General features: G+C 46.4%; 5 protein-coding genes across 6 annotated transcripts; 3 read left to right on the forward strand and 2 right to left on the reverse strand.

The window, feature by feature from the left end:
- The first annotated feature begins 2,293 nt into the window (after positions 1 to 2,293).
- Positions 2,294 to 3,075, forward strand: FOXG_19605 (uncharacterized protein). Its single transcript, XM_018399866.1, has one exon. The coding sequence runs from the start codon at positions 2,366 to 2,368 to the stop codon at positions 2,921 to 2,923; it is 558 nt and encodes a 185-aa protein (XP_018244267.1). The 5' UTR covers positions 2,294 to 2,365; the 3' UTR covers positions 2,924 to 3,075.
- A 616-nt stretch (positions 3,076 to 3,691) lies between these two features.
- FOXG_07002 (uncharacterized protein) lies at positions 3,692 to 4,667 on the reverse strand. 2 transcript variants are annotated; one of them, XM_018385639.1, is made up of 3 exons: positions 4,622 to 4,667; positions 4,330 to 4,546; positions 3,692 to 4,277 (listed from the first exon to the last, which is right to left on the reverse strand). In XM_018385639.1, exons 2-3 carry the CDS (start codon positions 4,454 to 4,456, stop codon positions 3,886 to 3,888), a joined length of 519 nt encoding a protein of 172 aa, XP_018244269.1. In that variant the 5' UTR covers positions 4,457 to 4,546; positions 4,622 to 4,667; the 3' UTR covers positions 3,692 to 3,885. The 2 variants fall into 2 exon arrangements, with proteins under 2 accessions (XP_018244269.1, XP_018244268.1); XM_018385638.1 differs by lacking the exon at positions 4,622 to 4,667 and having other exon boundaries at positions 4,330 to 4,615.
- Positions 4,668 to 6,473: 1,806 nt separating this feature from the next.
- Positions 6,474 to 9,006, forward strand: FOXG_07003 (uncharacterized protein; the record flags this gene model as incomplete). The annotated part of the gene is made up of 1 exon (XM_018385640.1): positions 6,474 to 9,006. Exon 1 carries the CDS (start codon positions 6,529 to 6,531, stop codon positions 9,004 to 9,006), a length of 2,478 nt encoding a protein of 825 aa, XP_018244270.1. The 5' UTR covers positions 6,474 to 6,528.
- A 2,700-nt stretch (positions 9,007 to 11,706) lies between these two features.
- Positions 11,707 to 12,523, forward strand: FOXG_07004 (uncharacterized protein). Its single transcript, XM_018385641.1, has 2 exons — positions 11,707 to 12,272; positions 12,335 to 12,523. The coding sequence occupies exons 1-2, from the start codon at positions 11,827 to 11,829 to the stop codon at positions 12,360 to 12,362; spliced, it is 474 nt and encodes a 157-aa protein (XP_018244271.1). The 5' UTR covers positions 11,707 to 11,826; the 3' UTR covers positions 12,363 to 12,523.
- Positions 12,524 to 16,258: 3,735 nt separating this feature from the next.
- On the reverse strand, positions 16,259 to 17,508 carry FOXG_07005 (uncharacterized protein; the record flags this gene model as incomplete). The annotated part of the gene is made up of 3 exons (XM_018385642.1): positions 16,259 to 16,352; positions 16,405 to 16,452; positions 16,643 to 17,508. The coding sequence occupies 3 exons, from the start codon at positions 17,506 to 17,508 to the stop codon at positions 16,259 to 16,261; spliced, it is 1,008 nt and encodes a 335-aa protein (XP_018244272.1).
- Positions 17,509 to 19,486: the final 1,978 nt, after the last annotated feature.

The following is a 19,486-nucleotide window of genomic DNA, read 5'->3' on the forward strand; positions in this document are numbered from 1 at the left end:
ATCTGGGATTTCAACATTGTCCAGATGAACCCTGTATCCTCATTAATAATGAGACTCAACTCATTCTCTTTCTATACGTAGATGATCTTCTCATCATCGCGCAACCTGAATATCTTCAACAAGTCAACAAATTCAAAGCAACAGTACACAGCAAATACGAGATCAAGGATTTGGGCGAAGCAATCTCCTTCCTCAACATCAGAATCCTTCGAGACGTCAATGCCAAGAAGCTTTGGATCTGCCAAGATGGCTATATCAACAAACTTGGTGTCAAGTTCGGGATTGATCAGTCAATGAGAACGGCAACGCCTCTCACTTCATCCTATCGTCCCCAATCTTTCGAAGGACAAGCCACTATACAACAGATCACAGAGATGCAAGAAAAGGTAGGATCGATTCTGTACGCAGCAGTGGTATCAAGACCAGATATCTCTTATGCAGCTAGCCAGTTAAGCCAGCACGCAATGAACCCTTCACCTGAACACCTGCGGTATGCAAACCGAGTTCTCTCATATCTCCAGACCACACAGTACTATGCCATCGAGTTCTCAGGCTCTGTAGATAATGCTACAGAGGTAGAGCCAGGCGATGATGAAGTACTACAGCAGTCAAGCGACGCATCGTTCGCGGATGATCCAGAGACTCGAAAATCCACCCAGGGCTATCTCATGAAGCTGTTTAGCGGGGCGATCATGTGGCAGTCTTCGAAGCAGAAGACTGTAACCACGTCAACAACTGAAGCGGAACTGTTATCGCTGTCTCACACAGCGAGAGAGACTATAGCTCTATACCGACTGTTCGAACAGATACAGTTCGATCCACAACACCAACCACGCATCCTCTGTGACAATCAACAAACAGTGGGACTGGTCCAGAAAGAGCGACCACAACTAACATCAAAGTTAAAACATATCAATATCCACAACTTTTGGCTAAGACAGACCCATAAAGACGGCAAAATTACAGTTCAATGGGTTCCAACAACAGACATGCCTGCAGATGGCTTCACAAAACCCCTTTCAGCAGAAAAGCATTCTCACTTCGTGAAACAATTAGGTCTGGTTGATATCTCATCGCGGATTGATCCAGAATACGTTTCAGGAGAGGATATTGATCAAGATGATATACAGATCTCATCTGATACAGAGTGAAATCTGGGGGGGTGTGTCGCAGGGTAGGCATTAGTAATCTAGCTATATGCTTTAAGTAACTCTGCGGGATGAAATTCCCCGCACAAGAGACAACTTAAGACATCAATCAACCCATTTGCTGCTGCTCATCATATTCACTCTAACCCTTTAAGCACGCTCAGTGCGACAAGGGGTCTCTCTCTTATTTTTACTTTTTTGTGACAGTAAGCGACAACAGTAGTCATGACGAGGACGTGGAGTAAATCATCGCAGCCTCGACAAGGCGTGAACGCACTGCATCAACTGTAGCTGGTCCGTGCTCGCAAAATTTCCATAAGAACCTAGACGGTAGCGCCATGGTATATACACAGCATCCCAGCACCAGCGGCAACGATTCAACGAACAGTTAAGCATGCATGACTCGAAATACGTCAAAGTGACGTGCATGGTGTTTTGAGACCAGATTTTGTGGTCTGATGGCACATATGGCATGATATGTGTAGGAAAGTTTCGCGAGCGCTCTCGGCTTCTGCCGTCGTCTATAGAGAGTTTAGGGGATAAAGAAAATGCGACTCACTCACTCATCGACCGAGGTCCAGATTTTTCATTTGCTCATAGCGAGGCTCTAATAAAATCCGGTAAGATCGTATTACAAGGGCCTATTCTTACTTGAATAGAGACCTCCTAAAATTAGACTAGTTGTGTGATACGCGTAGTAACCGAGACTCTAAAAGCCACCTTATCATCGCGGTCTCACTTAAATGCATCTATTAGCAGAGTGCACTGCAAGAAGAATCCCTGCATCATATGGTTGCGTAGCGTTTCCGATATTAACAGGCAGGAGAGTCTTTGCTTAGTTACACTTTACTGAGGACTCAAGAGAAGATACGTCTTCACGTAAGCTTTTCGATAAACGTCCCAACTTTTGTATAACAAACGACGAAGTCCGTGACGCATGGTGTAGAAATACGATTAGAGGGCCATAGCCTTGTTAACTACCTCGCCTACTGAGTGAAATACATGACAGATGTATAGAGGATTCGGCGGCTTGAACCCTAATAAATGGAAATGTGCCAGACTGAGGACCCTGAGGGGCTGTCTCCATTCCAATTTTCTTATTAGAAAGCTTGTAGGTACACAATTAGTGGTCAAGTTCCCTTAATGCCACAAGCATCTGAGCTAGTTTTCTTTTTATTCCGAGTACACATTATACTTTGCGGACTGCACTTACTACAATGTCTGGGTGTCGACAGAGACCCATTCGCGGCGACGCGGTCGATATCAGCACATCAACGGCAGCCGCTAGGCATAAGGTGCAGGAGCAACAACTGGTGGGGGATCAGCAAAAGGACGAGATACGGGGGGGAGTGGAGCCACAGAGGCGTGGAGAAGAAGAACAGAAAGTACGAACGCAGCAACCTATTGACGAAGCCACGAAAAGGCCTGCTCTAGAAACCCAAGCTTCTCAACAGAGCACTCTTGTAGCCTGCTCACCGCCCCAGATGCAGTGTTATAATACATATCCATCTATCCCAGTTCAAACACAGGATATGGGGTTCTGCACAGACAATAAAAACACTACATCCAGCATTCAGCCAGTGCCGGCATACCCGCTAGAGTCTCAAACCCAAGAGGGGAGGCTTCAGTGTGCTCAAGACATTGATTCCTTAGGGCCAGTGTCGAGGTCCGAATCTCAATATTGTATCCAGTGCGGCTTCGCTTGCCAAGCCGAGGATAGGTTCTGTCGTCAATGCGGTGCAGAGCAAGAGTACCAAGAGCGGATGGTAGAGTGATTTGGTTCTGCTAATTATTACTCGTTTCAGGACTATAGGTGGGCTCTTACTTAGAAGCAACGTCTAATGAGGGGGATGAATGGTCTATTAGTGACAATTCTGTACCTAGTTTGATTAGAAAATATGAGCATAGTGTTAAACACAAACCGGGCTTATACTTTTGGTGAGCCTTATATCTGTGCCCTAACCTATAATCGGTATATCGTTAAAGAAATAGGTAAGTACATACTAGATTCATATTAGTAGGTTTATAGCGTATATTATCTGAGTATAGCGAGGATGTTATATCTCTTAATTGTTATGTTATGCAAGGCAAGGCTTTTTAGTATATAAAAAGCGATCTGTATAACTAGGAAGCTAGTGTGTAAGCATGTGCTAATAAAAATAATTATTATCCTTAGTAGTTACAGGCCACTCTAATAATAAGAGGATCATTGTCCTTAGACCAATATAATCTCGGAATAATATTAAGTCTTGTAATGTTGTGACCCTCGCGGTTACGTCACGTGTATCCCACAATTTTCCAGCAATCATGATTTGAACAGATCACCATTAGTGCCAAGACCATAGCATCAGCACTGATCCCACGATAACCTCACAGATCCTATGAGAAGGGACCCAGGTATATAAATCACACTTATTAGCACTTTCATAGACTCTAGCCCACTAGCTATCAATAAATCCTCTTTACGACTGTAAAAGGTCTCAGGAAACAACTACAAACTGGACTTACCACCAAAAGGTTAAGCTCCATCCAATCTTTCACATCTCCTTACTCGACTCAGCAGCCGACACGATACAATTCAAAATCAGCAACAAACCAACAGAAATCGCGGGACCTGAAGCTTATGAAGCAGAAGAAATTAAGGATATGCGAAGATATAAGGGGAAAACCGAATATCTGGTCAAATGGAAAAACTACCCAGAAAACGAAAACACGCAGGGACCACCAAAACACCTCGTCAATGCCCAGCGACTCCTGAAGAAGTTTCATCAACATCAGAATCTGACAAGGAGCCAACGTCGTTGAAATCGTTCCCCAGCCCCAAGGAAGACCACTCTACATCATTTGGGACACCCAGAGACTGCAAATCTTTGACCACCCACTCTTCATGAGACTGCAAGGCAGGAAGAATATTGCTCTCCTTGTCTAACTCCTGGATCCCTCTTTCGAACAAATTGGCACCACGCTCTTTCACCTTTTTCTTTATCTTCCGAATTCGTTGAAGACGACTCACAGCTTCAGCCAACGAAGACTGAAGCTCCGCAAGCTGGTTATGAAGAACCAAAACCTTCTCACCCGCCTCCTCTTCCTCGGCCTCCAATTTTTCTTGCTGTTCAATCAACCTATTGACTATTTGCCAGTCAGCAAGAGCGATCCAATGTCAAGAGAGAAAATCGCCTACGAGAAGAAGCCACGCGGACGCTATCGCAAGAACGATCACGACGAATACATTCTTCGCAGCGTATAAAACGTCCCGCGTTGTCAAATTGACAATTAATCTTGTTCTTAAAACAATTCGTGCAAGGCATGTCAACAGAACAGTGATTTAGCACTGCAAAATGAAGAAGCGATTCACCCTCGTCGGATGTGTTTGGTGGATCTGAAGACTTTTTCAGTTTCTGTTTCATTACACGGCCCGACATCGTGTCAGCATCTTGCGACAAGGATTCTCACAAGTCCAAGTTGGGACTTACCAGGTGACGAACCAACACGGTCGCGATAAGAGGTCTTGAGGTCAACCCAACAGAAGGGAGAGATCATGTTACGACCCCCGGCGACTACGTCACATGTACACCACAAGTTCCCTCCAGTCACCCGACTCACCTGCACAACTGTGAGCCGCACTCGGGACTTCACCACGAAACCCGCGACTCACGCCGTGAGCCAGTTCAAGTACACAAACCACATTCATTAGCACTTTCTTGGATTCTAGCTCACCAGCTATCAATACATCTTCTTTACGACAATAAGCCTTACCGTATTACTTGTCTATCAAGAGACTTGACAATTCTTCGCTATGCTCAAAAGCGCTCCCTGCAATCCGACCAACATAAGCCTAGTACGGACAGGTTTATCCCTTGGGAAACACAACCATCACATCAGCCACTTCAGGATCGCGTTATCCTTGATCACGTTAGCCACAGGTAAGTTTATGAATTTCCCTTAATATGCTCCGATTTTCTCTTAAACGTCTGCTACATTCAATTAATTAATACCTGTTAATAGGATTACGCGTATATTCTTTTTTGACCGGATAGAGATACTAGTAGCTCTCTTTCGGCCTGAACATCACCTGGAAAACTTTCTGCAGGCCCTTTCAGGTACAACAACCGCGGTAACATGTGATCAATACACGGTTCTGAGCCTTCTATGTCAGAGTGGTCTCATCAGTTCATGTCTCAGTGCTAAAAGCGCCAACAGCCCAGTGTTGTAACCGTGGCTCAACGCCGCGGAACTTTACATCACGCCATGGTAACCCATTAACTACATTTTATTGCTACGCTGATAACGATCGGGAATTGAGGTCTACCTTTTCGTAGTAATCTACGAGAAGAGTCATCGCTCCGCCTTGATGGACGATGTCGAAAAGCCGAGTTAATGTAAAACAACCATCAACCTAAAAGAAGATGCCGAATAGTGAGTCAAAACTTCAAAAGGAACAGCTTCCCAGTAAAAATACCGCCTAGGCGATACAGGATACAACCAAGCCCATTTCAATCCCTGGCAACCGGAGCCACCCACTTCATGGATGATGGGCGCACTGTGCTGGTTGCGGCAGCCTGTTGAGCAAGTGCTGGAGTATCACGTGCAAGCAGGGATGCTTAAGATTACGCGCCAAAATGGCGAACCCTTCAAGGGGCAGATTTTTGACAGAACACAAGATCAATACACCAATTCACATCAATGAACCGAGTACACGTAATGTCTAACTCAGCCTCCGTCTTCGGCTCGCGGCGACAACGCTCCAACCGCAAGGACCCTGTCGTCCTCATCTTCTTCCCGTGGCACAGAACTAGCCTCTTATGGCCCATATTACTTTTCCCAGTTCGCAGCCAACAATACAATACAATACAATTTTTTACGCCCGGCACCCTGTTCTGACCGATAGGGTACTAATCACTAATTCGTACGTGCATTGCCTAGTTTTCGTCATCGCCTCCCCAAGCCCATGCTGTGCTACACGTTGCTCAATCTGTGTCCGCATTTCCTAAAGCCCAGACTGTACCTTGCTTTTCACCGTATGAATTGAAATAAGCACAGCCGTGATCAGGAACAGTGTATTAAGGCAAGGTTGGACTGAGCGAGGCGCCTTTGCTTGGGCATTTGCAAGGACGCCGTGCGTTGCATAGCTTGGCAAGGTACAGCAAATGAGCCACCGCCGCAAGCAATTTGACTTTGAGGCTCCGTTGTGCGGGCGCCAACTGTCGCAGGCAGAAGCGTCACCTGCCATGAAGCCCAACACGTCATATGCACAACGGGTCAAGTAGGCATTAATAAAGTACCAGTAGTCGCGATTCTTGCGATAATATTCCCATGAACAACACTAGCTAGCCAGTGACGAAACTTACAACCGACAAGCCTTGAACCTGTGATTATCAAAATGGATATCGAGGCACTTGCTGCAGAAGCCGGCATCGACACGGAAGATATCCCTGATCTATTCTCAAAGCTTGCAATGAGTGCATATGAAAGATACATACAAACAGGAGGCAAAGATGACATCAGCGAAGCCATAGACTGGGCCAAACAGGGTATAGATCTGGAAAACGGTAGTAATTCATTGCTTAGGCAGTGGTTGAACAACCTCGGAGTCTTTCTTGAGACGCGGTATGAACGGACGGGAGAGATGAATGACCTGGAAGAGGCGATCCAAATAGCACAACAGGCTGTCAAATCGACGCCTGGTGATCATCCAGACCTGGCAGCCATGTTGAATAACCTTGGAAACAAACTTGAGAGCCGGTATGAACAGACGGGAGAGATGAGGGACCTGGAAGAGGCGATCCAAATAGCGCAACAGGCTGTCAAATCGACACCTGGTGACCATCCAGACCTGGCAGCCATGTTGAATAACCTAGGCAACATGCTTGAGAGGCGATATAAACGGATGGGGGAGATAAGGGATCTAGAAGAGGCGATCCAGATAGCACGACAAGCTGTTAAATCGACGCCTGACGACTATCCAGACCTGGCAGGCATATTGAATAACCTCGGAAACAAGCTTAAGAACAGGTATGAACAGACGGGAGAGATGAGGGACCTGGAAGAGGCGATCCAAATAGCGCAACAGGCTGTCAAATCGATGCCTGGTGACCATCCAGACCTGGCAGCCATGTTGAATAACCTTGGAAACAAGCTTGAGAGCCGGTATGAACGGACGGGAGAGATGAAGGACCTGGAAAAGGCGTCAGCCTATCTCCTTGAGGCTTGGTCATGTTTGAATGCTGTGCCATTCCATCGTGTCAAGGCTGCCGCTAAATGCCTGGAATTGCTTGCTAAACAGCATAGAGTCGACCAAGGCATCGATATTGGAAGAAGAATACTCGATCTTCTTCCTTCAGTCCATACAGGAGCTCTTGATCGCAATGACCAACAGTTCGTCGTGTCAACATTTGCAGGCGTCGCTTCCAACCTATGCTCATTCCTCTTATCAGCAAATCGATCAAGTGAGGCGTTAGAACATCTTGAGCAAAGCCGTGCTATTATCATCAGCCAACTCCTGGATAATCGCAGCGATCTCTCTTCACTTCGTCAGGATCACTCCCAGCTAGCCAATCAATATCAGAGTCTCGTGGACGAAGTAAATGCTCCGACCCGTCAGATCACTACCGGTGTGGCTGCAGCCTTGCTACGAAAGCGGCGGCAAGAAGCTGCAGCCGAGCTAGATACGTGCTTGAAGGAAATCAGATGTGTCCCCGGCTATGAGCGGTTTATGCTTGGGCAGACCGTTGCTGAAATGCAAGAGTGCATCACTGAGGGCAGCATTGTCGTTATTAATATCACCGATTTCCGAAGCGATGCCATTATTGTCTCCAACAATTCACTGAGAACCATCGTACTTCCTGAGTTGTCGGCATCTAAAGCGAGGTTGTGGGTAAATAAAGATTGGTCGACAAAAAAGAGGTCTGAGCAGCGAGGGAAAAACGATCAGTTTTTAGACTACCTTTCTTGGCTTTGGTATGCCTGTGTCAAGCACATCGTCGCCGAGATCTCCGCTTCAAAGACACATCCAAGCGAAGGCCTTCCACGAGTATGGTGGATAGGCTCCGGTCTGGCGAGCTCGATGCTCTTCCACGCTGCAGGGGTACATACAAGAGGATCAACGGAGAACGCCTATTGCAGGCTGATATCTTCCTACACACCATCGATCAAGGAACTTGCCTATGCACAGAATCAGGCGAAGCGCGCCCAGGAAGTCTTGATGGCACAAGATACAAACACAATGCTTATTGCAGCCATGCCAACATCACCAAAAGGACCAGGCGACGAGAAAGCGCCGAAAGAGCTTCCTAGAGTAGAAAAAGAGATGCGGGAGATTCTTACCTTGACTCGCTCTCATATGCGTACTACAGTTTATACACACCCCAGCACAAATCAAGTCTTAGAGGCCCTCAAAACCTGCCGTATCGCACACTTCGCATGCCACGGAACATCAGACTATTCAGACCCTTCCAACAGTGGTCTGATTTTGCAGAAGAGTACCGGACTTGACGAGCGCTTGGTACAAGACCGACTCACAATCCAACGAGTTTCGGACCTACGGCTTAGATACGCCGAGATTGCCTACCTCTCGGCGTGCTCTACAGCGGGGAACAAGGCAGCGCGATCGGATGAAGTGATACACGTCGTGAGCGGGTTCCAGGTGGCAGGGTTTCCTCATGTTGTGGGGTGCCTGTGGCCCGCTGGGGACTTGGAGTGTGTTAAGGTAGCGAAGCGGTTCTACTCTTTGGTATTGCAGCGGAACCAGTCGGCTATCAACGAGGCGGCGTCGGCGCTGCAGGAGGCGGTGATGGCCGTACGTGCAGAGGATCTCAGTATGCCGCTGAACTGGGCACAGTTTGTACATTACGGGGTATAAGTTGGCGCGCGTATGTAGCCCTGTGCTTAATATAAAGTTCTGATCTAATAGTAGCTTTTGGCTCCTTCATGATCACATTAACGTTCGTGATTATCTCCTAAGAGCTGTTAGATTGGTGGCTGGGGTCAAGACAATACTTGGAAGAGCACTAGAAGCAACACCGGGCATCGGCAAGGAGAGGTTCAGCGTGGAAGGCATTGTATGGACGGTGGGAGATAATAAATCCTGTGAGAAAGACATGGTTAGAGGTATATATAATAAAGATGGACTACAAAACAATACCTTGGTGTGGATGCTAGTAGTAATAGGCAGGGAAGGAGATGAGAACTGAGTTAATTCCTTGCGAAGGTTTCTAGGTAGATATATATGAAACAGAGTGAACTATATATTTAATGTAGTGGCAAGTAGACTGCAGGCAGGCAGTAGTAGGCAGTAGCAGGCAGCATGTTTCGTAGCATGAACTCACGTGGGGGATCACCATCCCTTGAGCTGTGGAAAACCTTCCGCCGGGTCACGGCCGGGGGGTGCAGCTAATTAAAATGCATCTGATCGAAGATATTGTTAGATTGGCGAGTCATCACAGATTGGATGCTTGGCCTGCGACGACCCAGTGCCCTTATTATAACAACCAAAAAGGATAGAGGTGAAGCTCTCCCACCCATCCTCCGTCGAATTCATGCCATCATCTCTGCCGCTTTCATCGTTCAAGGGAAAGAGACGAATAGGGCAGATTGTCACAGAACGTACGGATGTTGCGATGTCAGAATGTTTGGACATTTCCTTGAATTTGTCGATACCTTTTTCATCGAGATGAACAAGATGATCGCGAAAGAGTAGAGGGATTCCCAGTGCTCCCAGGGTCTTACAAGTTTCCCGAATAGTGCGCAAGTCTTTGAATTCTAGCATCTTTAATGTCATCCATACTATGGCGAAAAGTAGGGAAGACTGAGTGAGTCTGAGACCTGGCAATACGCGGCTCTGAGGTTCTCCACTACCGATGTGGGGATTGAGGCTGTTTCCATTGAGCTCCGAAAGGAAGGAAATATGGGTAAGGGAAAAAACAAAAAAAAAAAAAAAAAAAAAAAAAAAAGGGGAGTCCTTACAAGGGATAATGAACTTGGAAGATAACAAGGGGTAAGAAGTAAGGCCCGGACTTATTATTAACCGAATGGCGGGGTTTTCTGGTGGTTAGATTGGCGACTGGGAATTGATACGCGAGTAGGGTTAATATCCAATTAAAATAGGGTTAATTTTCACACTTGAGGATCAATCTAGTCCCCAGGAGCTTCTTTTTTCTGTTCTGTCCTTTTTGGTGTTTTCCCCGGTACCCGGTATTGATATATCCGGGGACCCACAAAATACATGTTTCTTTTATCGAGGCGCTATCACTAATCCAGCAGGAATGGGCTCCACCTCCCTTATTGCAATATTATTCTTGTATCCAAAAGAGGGGTGAAACCCCTCTTTTACAGACTGATCAAAGGAATCAAGTCGACGATCAATAACATCACAACATTCTGGTCCACATTTGGATACACTCACCCCATCGTATTCGTGCGTATCTAACAATACCTAAAAGGACAGAACAGAGACAGAAGAAGAAGGACAAGCTCCTAGGGACGAGATTGATCCTTAAGTGTGAAAATTAACCACGTACCCCGCAGGTACTAGCGTAGTTAGTAAGCAAAGTGGGGTGAGTGACCTGTTGATGCATAGTGTCGCTCAAAGAGATACTTATGCGGAGAGCCGATTTAACCTCTGTTAGGTTAAATATAGCGCTCATTATTAATTTAGTGCCACTGTATTAGATGCTGCGCCTAAGCATTAGATCTCCAGAGTGGGGTTCATGCGGCCATAAATACGAAGAAGTCGGGTAACGTATACGATAAGCGAACCGGACAGACAAGCGAACCGGACACTATACTGTATAGCTTTAAAAAGCCTACCCTACAGTCCTTGAAAACCTTAAATAAAATAGTTAAAAATCTAGAAAAAATATAATTAAGCTTAGTACAAGTTTTTATTATAGAGAATATTTTTCTTAGACTTTTAACTATTTAGCTTTATATAGAAAAGCTTAATTATACAGTGCGAAATCTATTTTTATTAAAAACTATATAAAATAAAATAGTAAAAATTCTAAGAAAATTATATTACAGATACTATATAGTTAAATAATATATATCTTAATTTTAGCTGTTCTAAGCCTCAATTGAAAGTTTTATAGGCTTTTAAAAACCTGCCTTTAAGGTGAAAAGTGGGGTGTCCGGTTCGCTTGTCTGTCCGGTTCGCTTATCGTATACGTTAGGTAAAGTAAGCTTAGAAGATAATGGAAATCCAAAAGAGGCAAGTCTATTGCAATGAATCATTTTGCATACAACTATATCTACATGAAACACGGCCACTTATTGGGGTCTGTCGCCACATTATACTCTATTGAGGTTAGTTTAATATTATGCTGATTGCTTATGTTGCTGCGGGCTATGCATGGTTATTTGAGGACTATGGGTCCACCAGATATACAATTTGCCTACCTTCTTGAGACTGTTTCCCTTCATATTCTGTGGTCCGACAGGTCCTCGTATTCCGTATCCCGTCGTGTGTGGCATTGAAGCAAACTTGGCAAGCGGTATCCTCACTCTGGTCTATAGCAAGACAAAGTCAAAGCGTTGGAAGCCGAGTTGAGTTGAGATTTGGATTATAAAAGCGCAAGCCTCTTCCTAAGATATTCGTACCCTTACCCTCCTCACTACTACCAACCTTCTGATATATCTTACAACGACAGCTACCCGATAAACACCCTACCAAAGAGCCTTAAACATGCAAATTTCTTACGTCCTTCCGATCCTGTCGGCTACAGCCGCTTCTCTCGCTACTCCTGTCGAAAATGCCAAGCAGGCCGAGTTTGAAGCTATTGCCGCCAAGTACGATATTGAGCTTACCGAAGCCGGCGCTAGCAACTTTACAGCTGTTGCAGCTGTGAATTGCTATAGCAGCGGAGAGACCTGGGGCAGTAAAAGGGACTATGCACTAGACCGCGCTGGCCGCTGGTGTAGCGGTAATGGCGGCGCTGAATTTTACCGCAAGGGGCAGAATAAGAACGGCTGTTATAACCTTGAATCCAAGAAGAAAGTCAACTTTCAGATCCAGAACCTGCAGGACAGAGATATTAGTCTTTCTTCAGAGGCTTGCTTCAGGTTCCTCCGCGGCGTTATTAATGCTTGTTCTCATGGAGGGAGAAACTACAATGGTGCCTGGACCTGGCGGTATGTTTCCATCAAGCTTTATCAATCTAATCAAGTACATGTCGCTAATATATTGCATACAGGGCTGATCCTAATTCTGGTTCTTGCTAAGTACCAGCAATAATACAACAGATGCCCAGTTAGATGAGGCTAAGAAGAATGTAGGAAAGTGATATTTGAAAGTCATTGGGGATAGTGCCTCTTACAACTAAGTGTTTAGAGCATTCAACATGCTTTTATACGCTAAAAATAGCTCTACATTACTACTCGTTGAATTATATAAATGGAATGTACATTTTATAACATACTACGGCTCTGGCCGTCTGTGTAGCAAGCGAAGATGCCCGCAGGTTTACCCGTTATGATGGTCTTGGCTGCAGTTTAAATGCCAGGGTAATGGTACATGATAGCATCAAGGTCACAAGACAGCTTGTTGGTGCGTTCGAAGGAGACTTCGGAGTTGCAATTGGTCAGGTTTTTGCACACAACGAACCATGCTTCTGACTTAGAGACGTTTAAGTTAATAAGTTAAGCTCTCTAACTTAGTCTAATTATATATATATATATATATATATATATAAATGCATCCTTAACCCTAATATGGCTACCTCGTTAAACGTTCACTTGCGCTTGGATCGAGGGAGAGTCAGAAAAAACCTTGGTGCAAAGTACAATCAATGAAACAATATCTGCCTGGCCGCCTAACCTAGTGCAGAGGGCAGTGCCAGAGGTGTAGAAATGCCAACCGGCCTTGTGTTTGATTAGAACAAATACTGAGATTACGTGACAGGTACGGTTCTTAGTAATAACGAATACGATCGCAACATCTCGAAATAACGTGCGAGACTAGTGGTAATGGGCATCCGAAACATACGTTGGAGGGCTCTCATCCGAGCTTGAGGCTCACTTTTGTCAGATTAGTGTAGACTGCGACTCATTAGATATTTATCTACGTAGGTGGTAATATTATTGCCAAGAATAACCTATTAATATATTTTATACTATTTACTATACCATCCGATACCCCTCCACCGATAAGACCCATGTACCAATAATTAAGCAAAAAGAAAGTTCCCCCATACAAAATGCATTTTTTCAACCTCATGAAAAAGATCTTAATAAAATTTGCAAAGGGAAAATGCTCTTCTGTCTCCCAGTCCCTCTTCTTGATGGACGCTCTACTCTTCCATTATGAGAGTGCCGGGGTTCAGCACTCGCAGCCTGGCTCAATGGATACTCGGATGCTTCATGCCATTGAGATGGGCTGGTTCGTCTTAGACAAATACTATACTGTGACTGAAGATGTCCCGGTCTATGCTGCCGCCTTACTACTTGACCCTTCTAAGCGACTAGCATATATTCAGCAAAATTGGCCCCGAGACTGGCACGAGACAGCCATTGCTGGTGCTCGGGACATCTGGATGAGAGAGTATCAAGGACTTGCCATCTCAAAGGAACCAGAACGTCGTCCTGCACCGCTACCCTCGAAGAAGGATGGTCAGTTATCGTTTCTTTTCAGGTCAATTGAGGTGAAGCAGAAAGTCATCTCTACAGATTCGGACAATCTGGATTCCTTTATTAACGCTTTGCCTCTTGAAATCGACTGTACTCCTCTTAAGTGGTGGTCTCGTCTTGAGCAACGGGCACAGTATCCACGGCTCAGTCGGATGGCTATCGATATCCTTCCCATCCCATCTGAGTCAGCTGAGCCAGAGAGAGCATTCTCAGGTGCTCCACGTACTGCTTCGTGGGGCCGGCTTCGAATCACTTGCAAGAATCTTGAGAAGGTGGAATGTATCGGCAACTGACTACGTGAAGGGTTAATTGTCCCCTCCGGAGAGGGTGGATTGGGTCTAGTATGCAACCCACTGGCTGCAGATGATGGGGCACCTATGGATGTAGGTCTACAAGATGACTAGAATGCTATAGACGAAGATATAGAGCCATGACATCTTAATTCTACTTGTTTGGTTGTTGCACGTGACCTTATTATTGTACAACTTTGTTAAGCTTTACAACACTACCTCACAACATACAACTGTTGTACAACAATACGCATCTATGGACTTGGTCGAATTTTTCGTGGTATGCGGTGAAGTCCCCGTGGAGGGATCTCGCTGCCAGCAGATGGTGCAAGGCTGCACGTGGGAGCGACAGCCCCGGCGGGCAGCCTGTGGTCGCCATGAGATTGAGTCTCCTGTACTGCTCAGGAGCGGAGGCTGACCACCATGCTTCGAATGCTTCTTTCGGCTTTTGTCTTGCGATTCTTCGTAGGTAAGCTAGCGTCGGCTTCGCACCTTCGGGCACAGGGAGCAATGATGCCGCTTTTGCCTGCTTGTCGGCCTGTTCGTTGCCAGGGATGTCAGTGTGTCCTGGTACCCAACGAACCTGGACGGCGCCATGCGATGTCGCCAGAACCTGGAACTCGAGAAAGACGTCTTGAGAGGAGTTGGATGGCGTGCTTCGTAAGCACGTGGCAGCTGCCAGGTTGTCTAGGCATATGTAAATGTTCTGTGTTGCTAATTCTCGCAGGTTTAGGGCAGCCTTCAGGCCCTCTAACGACCCGGTAGCTTCAGCATCGAAAACCTTAGCGGGTCCAAGGTGACCCGATCCGTCAAAGATTGGGGCCTTGTCCTGATAAATAGTGAAGCCATAGCTGGCAGCCCTTTCCGAGGACAGAGAGCCATCCGAGTATACAACCAAGGTGAGGGGATCGAGTGACTCGACCCAATGGGAAAAGGTGTCGGCCGATTTGTCTTTTGACGCCATTTGAAGCGGAGGCACATGCTCTTGATGGAAGCGTCGCTGGACGAGCTCAGCTAAGTGGGACGAGTGACCTGTTGATGCCTTGTGCCACCCAAAGAGATAGGGATTAAATCTTTTCCGCGGTATTGCCATACTTATGGAATACGACATCCCCGTATGGAATATGGGTCAACGTGTATGGATTATTCCATATGGATTGATTAATCTGTACGCGTATGGATAGAAAGCCTGTTGCTAGACCAACGGGTATCATACAACTGGTAAATTTTGATCTCGCTATTCATTCCAAGCCAGGGAAGCTTCATACCAGCACGATCCAAGTTGAAATGTACCGAACACCGGAAGCCATCCTCAACTCTGGGTACAGCTACTCTGCAGGTATTTGGAGCCTAGGGGTCATGTTACATGTTTCACCGCTCATGTGACAAAGAAGACAGTGACTAATCATGAGACTGACAGCTTTGGGACTTGCTTGAAAAGAGAAGTTTCTTCAACCCTGCGGCTGCAGGGGAAGTCAAGGACTACGGCGATCTGACCCATTTAGGTCAGATAACCGCATTACTAGGCCCTGAGCCGCAGGATCTTTTGAGGAGAGGGAGAATAACGGATATATTTTACCGAGACAACGGCAAGTGCATGTCTCTGTTTGGATGTCATGTGAATCGTTACTGATACATGACCAGGAGAGCTGAAGGACCCAAGCCGCATACCCAGCAATTTCAACATTGAGAACACGCTTACATGCATGGCTAGCGAGTAAAGGAGAAGGTTCATCCAATTCATCAAGAGAATGTTGACCTGGAGCCCTGAAGAAAGAAGTACAGCCAAAGAGCTGTTAGACGATCCATGGCTCTACAACGGCTTTCCACATGACTAGACAGCACAGTTGCGATGAAAAAATTCACTGAAGCACGCGGACTTTGCACAATTCCTTTTATTTATCATTGGAAGCGTGTCTATCGTTAACATATAGTTGCTCGTTGCCCTTTGTGTACTTTGCTCTCATCATCCTCATGCCGCCTTCTATTCGACGGCACAACATTAGATGGGTGTACTCCCCCCATAGAAGCCGGTATTAACATGTATGCTGGAATATCCTCACTGAGCTCAGGAAAATGCTGGAAGAATTCTGTTGACATCGTTCAACCGTTGATGTCGCGAATGCGCTGCTCGAAAAGTGGCGATATATGGTAATTCCCCGTATGCGCATTGTGGTAAAATGTATCTGGGAAACTGTCAGACTAGAGAATTGTTATGTTGTTCTGGAGAAGTTCCCAGAATGAGTTGTTGCAGTGTTGATGTTGTGAGAAGATGAGGCGCTCGCGGAGACCGGGCCTGGGAGGAGTGAGTTTTTGTGGTGGTGGATATGAGGCTGAAGTGGACTTACCAGACGAAGAAGTCAATGCCGTATGAGTGCGGTAGTGCTTGCGATGGTCTATAATACGTTAGTCCTGGTTTGTCGCAAAAATAAGATTTGTCTCACCTATTCCAATACCATCGCAGTAAAGTCTCGCGCCGTTCTATCGTAGGATTACCGTGATACGTGATTAAGAGATGGCATATCCTCAGCGCAGCCAGACGCTCTGTATTCGCGCAATTGCCGAAACAAAGCTCATCAGCCCTACATAGTTTGCGCCATGTCGGCGTCGTCTTTCCCGCCCTCAACGTTATCCCAGCCCTTAACCATCGCGCGCACTGGTATATCCTCCGCATTATAATCCTCGATCGCCAGCTCTTCAGCGGATAACTTTGTCGGTTTTACCAACACTTCGTTGATTGCGCGCCAGATATTAGGCTTCACGTCGTGGTAGTTTGATGTGCAATTCGTAGGGCTGGAGCAGTGGCAGAGGACGGGGGCTTTGGGGATGATGACGTCGACTTCTTCGGGTGTTGGGGAAAGGCCTGAAATGATAGGCTGGATAGGTATGAAGCCGTTGCCCGCGGGTGGGAGGATCGAATTGTCGAAGGCCATTGTGGTGGGATAACGTTCGTTGCTTACGGCGTAGTTCCAGCCGTCGTAGGTGAAGCGGTCGTGCGGGGAAGGGTTTATGGGGAGTTCTAGTATTGTAGAGTTGCTTGTTTCTGATGCTGCTCTTTGGGCCATAATTGGGAATATTTGGTCGTTTGATGTTGATTGAGATTGCGATTGCACAGGTCCAGCATAAGATGGCGACTCGGATTTTGTTTCTGGTCGTCGCTCGCTCGTAGTAGTGGCGGAGTTATTATCGCCAATGTGACGACGAATCGTCGAGCGCAAAGAATCGAGAACCTGTAATAGATTGTCCCTCTCCTTGGTGACCTTGCCTAATTGGTCCATCAAGGTAGCTATTTGCGCATTAGAGTCGTGTTGTCTGAGGTTATCGACCATGCTCTCCAATTGAGCGATGCGACTCTTTGTTCTCTCACGCGCCAAGCGTTGGGCCTTGCGATCGAGTTCCCGCTTCTTGAGCCGACGGGCTTCGGCAGTTGAGGTTTGAGTTTCATTATACATGATGATCGCCTTCAGGGATGAAGGAAACAAGAACTAAAAAGTAGAAGGGGACCGGACTAACAGGCAGACTTATATCCGTTGGTTTAGTCCCAGAAGAGGAAGGATGAGATGAACAGAGAGGGGTTCATGAAAGTGAATCTGGGGAAGCGGATCAGGGGATGTTGATGGATTCACGCTACCTACTCTGTAAATGAATTAGTCAAGGTATCCAAGCTAAGCTACTGCAGTGCCCTCTACCTTGGCCAGGCCAGAGAGGCTCCGGGCACTTTGTTTGGGCCGTGTCTCAAGTCTCATGCCAGGGAAAACAAGCTCCCGCGCTAAAATGCCACAATGGAGCTAAAAGGGATAACACAGAAATTTGGTGGGTGATGTAATCAAGAATATGCAGGCCGCAGGACCAACACCCCCAACGGCTAATTCTGATTTATTCGGCACTGGATTAGGTACTCATTCGTGTCGTTGTTCCTTTCAGCCTTTCAGCTCTAGTGTGCAGCCACATGCCTCGAGTTTCCGGGTTCACAGTCACCCCCAGTCCCTGCTCCTAAGCCTCAGAAGCCTCCTGTGTCCAAAATCTCCACAGGGCGCAACGTTTCGCCTAGCTGACTCGCAAACCAGTCCCGATGCATGTCTGGAAGTAACGGGCTGCTATCCAGATCCTAGATGAAATCTGATGTCAATCGTGCATGCAAGATTAGCGATTCATGTTTTGAAAATGCGATGCTACCTGCTGTACGCGATAAACATGACGGTTGTTGATCCCATTGAGTGATGCTTAGCAGGGATATTAGCTCTACAGGAGTCTAGGGCTAACTTCCAAGTACTGGGTCATTCTCTTCCGTGTTTTGTCGATCATTTGATTAGATCCAAAGACGGGATAATATGGGGTGTCGCAAGGCTCGGCGTGCAATGCCAGTTTGGCGTTGCGCGTCATCAGCTTCGTGCTTTAACGCTCGCTCTAGGCAACCTTGAGCGGTTTTATATCCCCTAAGCCAACAAACGAACAAGCCACCCCTGGCCAATACCTGACCACCTCCCTAGCTGATGTCTTGTCTTTCAATCATATCCACGCGAGGCTATGCATTTATTACGTTAGTTAAAGTCAAAGCGAGCGACCCCGCAGTGTGTCGCCACAAAGCTTTGGCACCTGAACGGAGACCTGCGCCGAGGCCTCTGATAGGACAGAACGTTGAGAAAAACCAATAGAGGGCGCTGGGCTATTCCGTTCCTTGGCTGGTGAATTAGGTATGAAGGGGCGGGCGCGTCGTAGGCCATGTGTCAAAAGACAGGCACGTGATATAGTGCTCAAGTCGAGACCATGCCCTTTTTATCCTCTAAACCCAAAAGACATTAACAGGCCATGAAGAATAGTTATGTCCGCGGAATTTCTGAGCCCCGTACCAGGCTGTTGAAGTAAAAAGGGTTGATTATGTTGTTGTTAGTTCTAAGTTGCATGTATCTGAGAGGAGCACAGCTCCTTGCATAGTATCCACATCCTAGCCACCAGCATATCGGACCACCTTAGCCACACTGTCTCAACATGTCCCGAGGTGCACGATGACCTCGTTAGGGAGGGTTGCAAACCCTCATAACTCGCACACTAGAAGTCGATATATTGGAAGAATAACGAATGGATAGATTGGGTTGGAGGATCGAGACTGCTTACTAGGGCCCATTGTCTTCATTGGCAAGAAGTTTGGTATGCTCGATTGGGTATATGTTCCTTATATCTCGGTCTTGGCCAAGAGGAAGGATCTCTATAAGCCATATCTAAAGCGGTTTTAACTATATCATATACTTCGTAAATATCGCGCATTCGCGTCTTTCGCACCAGATATGCGTCTTGTCATTAATTTAATTGACCCTGGTCCAAATGAAGTCTACCCCCAGCATAAATAAAGTCTTCCCCCGGCGTTATTCAAGCCTACTCCCCTGTAAAAATCAATTCTACCCTGGGTTATTTGACATGAAACAAACGAAT

The sequence above is a fragment of the Fusarium oxysporum genome, chromosome 6 (genome assembly GCF_000149955.1).
Source record: "Fusarium oxysporum f. sp. lycopersici 4287 chromosome 6, whole genome shotgun sequence".
Taxonomy (NCBI): Eukaryota; Fungi; Ascomycota; class Sordariomycetes; order Hypocreales; family Nectriaceae; genus Fusarium; species Fusarium oxysporum.

Excerpts from the sequence above, each read along its gene's own strand:
- FOXG_19605 (XM_018399866.1), top strand. The coding sequence starts at position 2,366 with ATGTCTGGGTGTCGACAGAGACCCATTCGCGGCGACGCGGTCGATATC.
- FOXG_07002 (XM_018385638.1), bottom strand. The coding sequence starts at position 4,570 with ATGTCGGGCCGTGTAATGAAACAGAAACTGAAAAAGTCTTCAGATCCA. Across the intron at positions 4,278-4,329 it reads CGTCCGCGTGGCTTCTTCTC|TCAATAGGTTGATTGAACAG; the intron begins GTAGGCGATTTT and ends ACTGGCAAATAG.
- FOXG_07004 (XM_018385641.1), top strand. The coding sequence starts at position 11,827 with ATGCAAATTTCTTACGTCCTTCCGATCCTGTCGGCTACAGCCGCTTCT. Across the intron at positions 12,273-12,334 it reads AATGGTGCCTGGACCTGGCG|GGCTGATCCTAATTCTGGTT; the intron begins GTATGTTTCCAT and ends TATTGCATACAG.